We start from the raw sequence: 10,611 nt of genomic DNA on the forward strand, positions 1-10,611 counted from the left end.
GGGATGCCCATCTCGAGGTAACTAGAGATTACACCAGCTCCAGTGTGGATCCAGCCTCATAGAAAGACTTCAGATGGCCCAAAACCTTTGAAGAGATGATGCTGACCCCCGTGACTTGAATCGACATGCACAGCTGCCAAATTTTCTCTATATTGTAATCATTATGATGACACTTGTAATAATCGCTTTAATGAGCTTCTGCCTTAATTTAATTTCATGTTAGCTAACTGTATGATTCTATTACCTTGAACTGTTCATTTGTGAAATGAACATTACTTGGACACATTCACTTCTGATAACAGATCACTCTAAATTGTAATGTAGACACATGCATTTTCTGTAAAGCTGCTTTGAAACAATGTGTATTGTGAAAAGCGCTTTACAAATAAATTTGAATTTAATTGAATATAACAGTCAAAACTAAATAATATAAAAATTAAGTGAAACCTGAGAGTTATCGTTTACATCACATGTTTGAGTTCATAATACACCACTGCACCATAAAAAGAGACATAAAAATGCACATTTCTTGGCATTTGCAAAAAAGAAATGTATGGTATTTCCATAATAATATTATTACAAACAACCACAATTCATGGTCAGGCATAACTTTTCTGTAAAGCTGCTTTGAAACAATGTGTATTGTGAAAAGCACTTTACAAATAAATTTGAATTTAATTGAATATAAGTCAAAACTAAATAATATAAAAATGAAGTGAAACCTGAGAGTTATCGTTTACATCACATGTTTGAGTTCATAATACACCACTGCACCATAAAAAGAGACATAAAAATGCACATTTCTTGGCATTTGCAAAAAAGAAATGTATGGTATTTCCATAATAATATTATTACAAACAACCACAATTCATGGTCAGGCATAACAATTTAGACCACCACAACTGAAGCCATATACACGCACGCACGCACGCACGCACGCACGCACCTATTCCTTCCTTTCTGGCTTTCCTCTATCTCTCTGCCAGGTTTGGAGATGAAAGCACATAACCCTTGCCCCGAGAGAAGGAGATTACCCTCATTTTAAGTGAGCTCTTCTCAGTTTCATGGCTTTATCTGATCTAGAGTCAGCGAGAATGTGAGCTCTAATTGATCCTTCTGAGACGCAGCTTATCCAGTCAGTTCCCTAGTCAGTTTTTGGGCTATGATGAATTTTTAGGTGAACCCTAACAGCATCGCAGTGAGCTGTGGTGGTAGTGTAGCGGTTCAAGCTGTGCTCTATGATCAGGCTATGATAAGGGACCTTGTTAAAAACAAACTTCATTCACTCGTTCTGAACGGTAGGCTCCTTTGGAAGGATATGCAAGTGCACACAGTCACAGGTTTTGACAGACTTTCCCACATGTTACTCCTATCATTAGGTGTTTGGTGTTAGTAACTGTCAAACTTGGTCCTCTTTGCTTCACAGTGGATTAATTTACTGAATATTTACACCAACTGACATGTAAATGTGGGCTGTCATATGCTAATCTATCAATCCAACTGACTTCAGCAAATTTGCAAGTTCAGAAAGGCTGTTTTTACATCTTATTTTTAATAAATGTATTGGAATGAAGTTTTGAAACTTATTTCAAAAGATCAAGGAAATTATCAGCCCTTCAAAAAGGTAAAAAAAGACAAAAAATTAATTGTTTTTGGTTTGTTTGATAATGCTTGCAGTTAAAGCGTGTAGTACTCCCAACTCTTTTACCATATTTAATTCAGCAGATTTTCCTTATAATTACTACAAAAAAAGAAAAGAAAAAAGAAAAAGAAATTAAAAGTATACAGTTGTGTCAACACATGACCTGTTGAGACTTCACCATTGTGCAGCTGAGCAAGGCATTTAACTCTTGGCTTATACCAGGGAATTGTGGCAGAAATTAGTGTAGAGTAAATTGCTTTAGATTAAAAGTGTGTAGAAAAATGCAGATTAATCAAATCCTGTTTCCAAGGTCTCTGGGAAGAGTCTACGTTTTTGGTTTTAATGTGTAGCCATTCCGACAACAGCCATTGCTTATCTAGCCCTCTAGCAGACCTGAGAGGATAAACTAAGTGATGGCGCTGCGAGGGCTTGACTTTTATCTGACCTGCAGTCAGTGAGAGATAGAGGTTACGGTCAGAGCTCTGATAGCACATATCTGATTCACAGTCACTTCTGGTGTCAACAGTCAGTTTAATAGTTTAATTGAATCCACATTACTAGTGACAGCGGTGGCTAGCTGACAAGAATACACCCATGACTGTTAGATTTGTCCAGCAATGGGTTGCGAATAATATCCCTTTTTTCATTACTGCTGTTAACACAAAGGACAGGAATACTTACATTTTTTTAACCTGGAGGCCACTAGGGTTGTGACGGTGAGGAAATTTCCCCACCGGTTAATCGACGTGTGACAACACCGCGGGGGCGGGGGTGTTCCCTCTTTTCCTTGCTTTCCTTTGCTTTTAAATTGCTTGTAAAAGTGCATGCGCATTTTACTTTCACTTTCAAATAGCGGCAATTCGGAGTAAAGGAATTGTTTGTTTTTAGTTCGTTTGAACTTTCCCTGTTTTCCTCGCTTTTAAATAGCTTAAAAGCGCCATGCGCATTTCGAATTAGCGGCAATTCGGCATCAATCGCTTGAATGCAACAACAAAATACAACGTCAAACTCACTTTAGCGTATATATAAAACATAGAACTTTTATTAACAAAACAAATAAAAATACACCATGCTATAGGGCAGGCTATGCCTAATATAAAATAACATAACTTGCATAAAGTTTAAATAGCAAAACGAGTAAGAAAGCTTGGGAGGCATGGCATACACCTTGATGTCAAATAAAATAAATGACACAAAGTTTAAATAAAGTAAAAATCAGCAAACAACGTGGAACCAATTAAATAAGAAACGAATGTTTAAAAAAAAACTTCCAAAATCAGATAAACGGCAAAAGTCAACAGGCTTTTCAAAATCCAAAATATTGCCAAACAGGTGCTTTTGCATTTCGTTTTGAAACTAAATCATCTGCGATCGTCTCACCCCACTCTTCTTGTCAGTCAGCTCGACTCACTCTCCTCACTGGATAAATGAAATCTGATCTGTGATGCGACTGTCGCTGCATTGAGCAGCCGCGTTCAGTTTTTAATTGTAGTGTCTGTTCTTTTACTGAACTGATGATTGATGAACTGATGATTGATGAATCAACTGATGATGATTTTTATTACTATAAAAAATGAAAACGACGGTGGGGGTCGGTGACGCGGTGGGCAAGTGACATAACCGGTGTTGCAGTTTAACACCGGTATCACCGTCAATCGCGGCAAGCCTAGAGGTCACTTTTAGAAAATGCTGAATGACCATGGGCCAATGAACAAAATGGCCTGGTAAAAGACTCTCCAATCTGTGACCTACTCAACTATGTTAACATCACTAAAACCTTTTATAATTTAATCTGATTAGTCTATCAATTAAATGTAATTTTAAATAGTTTTAAACCATCTACTCTGCAAGTGAACAATGTGGCTACCGCTTTCATTATAAGTGCAGCAATGTTGTTATTGTTAACTTAAACTAAAACTAAATCTAAAAACTAAAATCGTTTTCATTAATTGAAATAAAGCTGAAAAAAAGTAATGAAAAACTTAAATTTAAATGAAAATTCTAAATGTGTTGGTAAATAACTGAAACATTTAATAAGTTGAAACATTAAAGAAATATAAACGTTAAAGATATATATCAGTTACATGTCAGTTTTTCTTATGGAATACAATCGCTCAACTAATGCTGTAAACCAGTGGCTCCCAACCCTGGTCCTGGAGGCACCCCAACACTGCTCATTTTGCATGTCTCCTTTCTCTGACACACCAATTTCAGGTCTTGGAGTCTACTAATGAGCTGATGACCTGAATCAGGTGTGTTTGATTAAGGAGACATGCAAAACGTGCAGTGTTGGGGTGCCTCCAGGACCAGGGTTGGGAACCACTGCTGTAAACTATACAGGGAACCCTGTTAGTTGCTACATTACTATAATACTAAAGATTAAAATTAACAGTCCAAATTCAATTACTATTTATTTTTAGATTTAGAAACGGAGTTGTATAAAAACATTTAAATTTCACATAAGGCAGTTTTTATATAAACTTTTTAATGATATAACTATTCGTTGTTGAAATATAAAGATTTAATTCCAGGCATGCTACTAGTAATGCTTAGTGATGTTTTATTCACACATCAACAGAAAACAGCATAGACTAAAAGAGTGATGTTGGAACTAAAGAATCAGTATCGGTTCTTCAAAATGAAGATTAAAATTAATCAATTTTGTCAAACACTGTTCCTGTACCTTGACTGTTAAGTGTTGAATTAGAAACACCAAAGTCATGGATTAGGTTCCCAGAAAACACATAATCAATGGAAATGCTCAAAAAGTCCACTTTGTGGTTACTGAGCACCAGATTCGGCCTGCAAAAGAAAACGCAGTCAGAATGAAACTTACATCAGTGATGTTTTTGATCTGATCCTGCGTCAGTTTGTGCAGATGCTCATCCTCGCTCTCTGTCATCAACTTCAGAGCGGGCAGCCTAATCCCAGCGTTCAACAGCAGAGAGGAAATGTACCCAACGCACTAAAATAAACACAAGTGAAGTGTGAATGTCACGCTACAATCAACATAGCAGAGCCGAACTCACAGTAACATGTTACAGGAAAAGCACAGAGATCTATTACAAAGGTAGGAGTGTTTTCAGCATCTACACAGATTTTTTTTTTTTTTACTTTAAACATGCTGTCAGTGCTGTTTGTGTGTAGTGATGATGACACCCACACTCTTACCTGGGGGTTAAGTTTGTGTTTGGTCGGGTAGAGCAATCGGCACATAGTTAGAACCTCACTCCCGATGTTGATTTGAGCAAGGTTTGAGGAGTATGCAAGCAGGGCGGATGTAAGACACACCCAGGGGTTCTGCTCCGTCTCCAACCTGTGTAGAGAGACACAGGTGTCTGAAGGTGTTCAGAAGACCAACACACAAAAACAGGCCAGTGCTAAAGATGTAATGACATGAAATAAGGATCATGAATGTTCATGTTGCACCATGAAACTTTTAATAGGAAAGTGTCTGTATAATGAAAAAGAAATCCAATCATAATTATCATGGCATATTACACGCGTGCAGCTACAAAACTGCACATATGCTTATCTCCTGAATTCTTACAAGAAATGAGAGAAGCTTTCTAACAAACTCCACTGCCGACTGAGATAAACACAATCGTAATCAAATGCAATCGCGCACACACTGATTCCACTTATAATTGAAATTGGCCTTTCATACACAGAATGTTCAACAGTACTATAGATAGTAACACAATCCACAGTTACAAGGAACCTGGACAACTAAATTACATTCATTACAGTAGTTAAAGGATACATAGACTGGCTATAAAAACTTCTTTAAAGGAAAGGTTCATTAAAACACGCAAAATTCTCTCATCATTTACTCGCCCTCATGTCGTTTTTAAACCCCTATGTTGCCATTTTAACACAAACAGAGAATTTCAAAGAATCTTCAGAATCTTCACCTAAACGTAGATGATTTTAACAACAAAAGCACCATAAAAGGTGCCCTAAAATGGTCTATATAACTCATGCACTGTATTACAAGTCTTCTAAAGTCATAAAACGAAATTTAAGTTGAGCTGCTACAGCTCTCAAATCACAGGCACTGAAGCAGGTTTGACATTGTGGTGTTTGGTTACAAGAAATGCAAAACCCAATTATGTTTGATATTAGTGACATCCAATCTATGCCATTACTATATTTGATTTAGTTGACTTAAATCATACAAAGCTATCGTATGACTTCAGAAGATTATAGCATATGAGGCATAGACCACTTTTATTATGTTTTTCTTTTTCTTTTCTGCCATTTTCTGTAATTTAACTGGTCACTAAGATTTGACAAAATTCTCATATTGTATTTCATAGAAAAACAACAGCAAGTTTAGAACGACATTAGAGTAAATGAATAATGACATCATTTTCATTTTTTTACTGTCTTATCTATAGAGACCTTATGAATATAAATTAAAAGTACCACCAGAACTTCGATTTCAACTCTTGTTAGGAGAATAATTTAAGGAACAGTTCACCTAAAAATGAAAATTCTTTTTACTTACCCTTGTGCCGTTCTGAAACTGTATGGCTTACTTTCTTCTGTGCAACAACAAAGATGTTTTAAAGAATGTTGGTAGCCAAACAGTTCTGGTGACCATTAATTTCCATTGTATGCACAAAAGAATAATCTTCTTTTATGTTCCAGAGAAGAAAGTAAGTCATACAGGTTTGTAATGACAAAGGTGAGCAATTGACAACAGAACTATCCCTTTAAGACTCTACAACAGGGGTGCCCAACCCTGCTCCTGGCGATGGACTGTCCTGCAAAGTTTAGCTCCAACTCTAATCAAACACACCTGCCTTTAATTTTTAAGTGATCCTGAAGACCTTAATTAGTTGCTTCAGGTGTGTTTGATTAGGGTTGGAGCTGAACTTTGCAGGACAGTCGATCGCCAGGAGCAGGGTTGGGCACCCCTGCTCTACAAGCAAAGGTTCTACTGAATGAAAACTGCTGAGCTCTAATGGGAAAAACATTAGAGATAATTTAAAAGGATCATGGTGTGGCCAGTGTTATGTATCCTCTAAGAAAAAGGCTGCCACCCAGAGCTCTGCGGTGTGTTGATTTCAATTGATTTCCATTCGGATGGCCTTTTCTAGGACTCACTAAAGCAAGACAGAATGAGGAGCGACAAGACAGGTGTTCAGGAGACAGCAAATGTGCCGTCTGAATCTTAAGTGATGATACACAAATGGCGCACATGGTCACATGTGAACTTCTGTGAATACATGAATGTATAGTCAAGCTCTCCTTTATCCTCTCAACATTTGACTCCCTATCGCACTCACCTTTTGTTTAAATGTCAAAGAGCATAATGACAAACACACAAAAACTCACATTAACACACACACAAACCCTCTTTGTTCTTCTCCAAGAATGTTAATTCAAATGTCTTCATGAAAACAAAAAAACCTCAAGCCATTTGAAAATGTGGCACAATGCATAATCAGCTGGCTTATATTCCCTGTTTCTGTCTATTGATCCGAATACAGAACAGCTCTCCGACCATCACCACTCATTCAGTTATATAATACACAACAATTTACCTCATCAAACCTACAATCACACTTAATGGTCTAATAGCACTCCAACTCAAAGACATCTAATGAGAAAACATATATATACAGTATATATATATATATATATATATATAGAAGGGAAAAATCTTTCTGAAAGAAAATCAAAGAACAACAGAGATTCATAAGGATATTATTTTGAAAAATAAATTCAGCTTGTGGCAAATGTATACGTATTGCATGTATACTGGTCTCTCTAAAATACTTGTTTCTGATTGGTCAATCGTGGTATTCTTACAGTCAGATATTTAGTATAATGACCATTAGCTTTGACTGCAATCTCTGGCAACCAATTTCCTACATTTTTCATTACGTTTTATTTATCTGTTAAGTATCTGTGTAATTAGTGGGATAATGTAGTTTTAACTGGTCTGATCTTCTCTTAATCATCCTGTCAGGATTTATTTTGTGACAATGACCAGCTGACTGTACATCATACCTTATATAATACGTTTTTTAAGTGAATATTTAAATTGGAAATTGAGTGTCAACACCAAAGTCTCACCTGCTCTTGTCAGTCACTGGTGGCCACGCCTGTAGGAGGAGCATAAGGTGTTGAAACTCCTCCCATTTACTGCTAGACTCCAACAGTTCCAGGAACAAGGAGTTTCGCTTTTCCTCATTCTCAACATCTTGCATCTCACACTGAGAAAAAGGAAGGAAGCAGAGAGAAAGTTGCATGTCTTTTGTACTTTTCCCAGGGGAAATAAAAATGTATAGAATTAAAACAAAATGGAAAAAAGAATAAAGAGCTGTTCATTCATGACGTCTATTTGAAGGCCAATTCAGAATGCTAATTTGAATGCTAATTAAGGTTCCCTCTGGAATTACTAATGTGGTTTTAAAATAGCGGTTTATGAGTCAAATTTGTGGTTAACATTACTTGAAGAGACTTTCACATTTTACGTATTGTTTCTAAAACATAAGTTACGCAAAACCATACTTCAAATGTTAATCTTAAAAAAGTCATTTTAAAACAACTTACTGCATAAATATGAAATGTCTACAAAATCTCGGTACCGACAGGGATTGTAGGTGGGGGGAGTGAATGACCAGCTCTCCTTCCACAACTGACTATCATGACTGAGGTGAGACCCTCGAGCAAGGCACCAAACCCCCAACTGCTCCCCGGGTGCCCACTGCTCCGGGTGTGTGCGTGTGTGTTTGTTCACTATTCACTACTGTGTGTGTGTGTGCACTTGGATGGGATAAATGCAGAGCACAAATTCTGAGTATGGGACACCATTCTTGGCTACACTTCATGTCACTTTCCCTTTCACTTTAATATATTAATATTAAAATTAAAGGGGAAGTTAACATTAACCACAGACTCATTAAAACTTCCTGAGGGAATCCATGACTTGAAAATGCTAATTCACTTCCTGGTTTTTAGGACTGTGAACTGAACAGCTATACCAAGCACAAGACTAAAATGCATGACCAAACAGTAAATATGCAAATCTTTGAGACTGAAAGCAGAAGATAAAGTATTTGGCTTATCAGCTAATCATAAGCCAAGACTAAATCTGTTTAAGGCAGAACATCTTTCAGGCTACAGAACTAAAAGGTAAAGACAGGATGTTTACAGATGGAGAGAGCTGGCAGGAGAATGCACGAATAGCAGAAGGGCTAAACATGAAAAAACAAAGCAAGTGAGATAGGAGAAGGAGAGAGGGATTGAAACAGCTAGACTAGCACACACACACACACAGAACGCAATGACTTCTGTGGCAAAAGGAGTGAATTCTCCCCTGTGGTGACCCTTATTCTCGTTCTCCTCCAAAAGAGGGAGGCGGAGAAAGAAAGTAATTAATTTCCCTTCAGTGCAACGTGAGTGCAGTTTAACAGCTGAGAAAATGTCTGATTTCTGAGGGTAAAAACAAAAAAAAGTCAAAGAGCAATTCCATGCCATGGTACCAGCATGCTCCAAGAAATGACAGAAAATAGCTGAAAACTCAGGGGGGCAAAAAAACTGATCAAAATGACTGTGGGTAAGAAACTTAGTTGCAGTAAAACCAAAGGATATGGCAACTGTTTTGGTTTGCAATTGTGATGAAGGTCATAAAACACGTAATATCCGTCCATATGTGCCCATACACAGGTCTGTAGCATCATGTCCATTTGAACAAACACTTTTTTAAATCCTCCTCAAATTTTTAAGCCAAGTAGACTATGAATGCAACTTAAAATGCAAAAAATACATTTTCAGTTTTGTAATAAAATGTATACATAGACACAACTTATATTTATGAACAAAAATAATTTCAAGCATTTATGCTTATGCATATAGTACCTTTCAAATGCAACATTATTTGAAACAAAAATTTTATATATGGAATGAATGAAAAGATTGCAACAATTTCATCATATTGGCATGAATGTCTCTAATTCCCACACTTCCTTTCACTCTCTCGCTGTCTCCTGTCTCACTGTTATTCACTGATGTGAAAATCAATGAAACTGACACCTCTGCCCGAGTATTTCCAACACCATAATTCCATTCAACCACCATCCTACACATTCAGACGATTAATAACCTGCCTATTAAACCCATTACAGCCAATCATGTTTGACCTACATTTATTATGATCTGAGAATAACCATTGAGGCAACACCTAAACACAGCATGCATTCCAGAGACCAATCAGTCTCTCTCCTAATTGAATAAAAGGAGTTGGCAAACCGAGGACCTGCAGTTCACGGGCCTCCGAGGCTCTTCAATTTTCTATTAAAGGGGTCATATGATGCTTTTTTAAAGACGATTATTTTGTGTATTTGGTGTAACAGAATATGTTGACATGCTTTAATGTTCAAAAAACACATTATTTTTCAAAGGTTAGAACATAAAAACAAACACATATTAATTAGCCTGAATTGTGTTTATCGTTCATATGAAATACTAACAACAATAAAGATAGCAGGCTGGGGTTTTAGCAGAGAACATTGCACTTCTCTGAGGTTAAATGAGGTTATATGTCTAATATGCTGCCAAGCTTCATCAATGTCCCTGACAATGTTCAATGTGACAAAGGTGTGTTGAAAAACTTAAAAGCTAATCAGTGACAAAGACAGACAACAGGTCAAATGGTTCCATTGGCCTTCTGGAATTCCCCTAGGGAGACTAGTCAGTGCACACTTAGTAGAAGATGTGCCTTGACTAGAAGAAACACTCAAGATGGTATGTGCTTAAAAGTAATACCAGACATTTCCACACTTAAAAAAATTAACCTAACATAATAACACTTTTTTTTGCATACTATACAAAATATACATACGTCACTTCCTGTTTGCTGCTGCCGTGTGCTTTGAGTTTGAGCTCCGTCAAGTTAATTCTTTATCGTCTATTTTTTATCTTAAAATCAATTTTATACACCATAATTTTCGTTT

General features: G+C 36.8%; 1 protein-coding gene across 1 annotated transcript in view; it reads right to left on the bottom strand.

The window, feature by feature from the left end:
- Positions 1-10,611, bottom strand: part of nbas (NBAS subunit of NRZ tethering complex) — a 158,103-nt gene that overhangs the window by 12,448 nt on the left and 135,044 nt on the right. The window contains exons 49-51 of the mRNA XM_016496323.1: positions 7,730-7,869; positions 4,814-4,958; positions 4,479-4,607 (exon numbers count right to left, since the gene is read on the bottom strand). Of these exons, the coding sequence (XP_016351809.1) occupies positions 4,479-4,607; positions 4,814-4,958; positions 7,730-7,869 (414 nt within the window). The remainder of the gene's footprint in view (positions 1-4,478; positions 4,608-4,813; positions 4,959-7,729; positions 7,870-10,611) is intronic.

Source organism: Sinocyclocheilus anshuiensis, unplaced genomic scaffold (genome assembly GCF_001515605.1).
Source record: "Sinocyclocheilus anshuiensis isolate Anshui unplaced genomic scaffold, SAMN03320099.WGS_v1.1 scaffold306, whole genome shotgun sequence".
In the NCBI taxonomy this organism is placed as follows: domain Eukaryota; kingdom Metazoa; phylum Chordata; class Actinopteri; order Cypriniformes; family Cyprinidae; genus Sinocyclocheilus; species Sinocyclocheilus anshuiensis.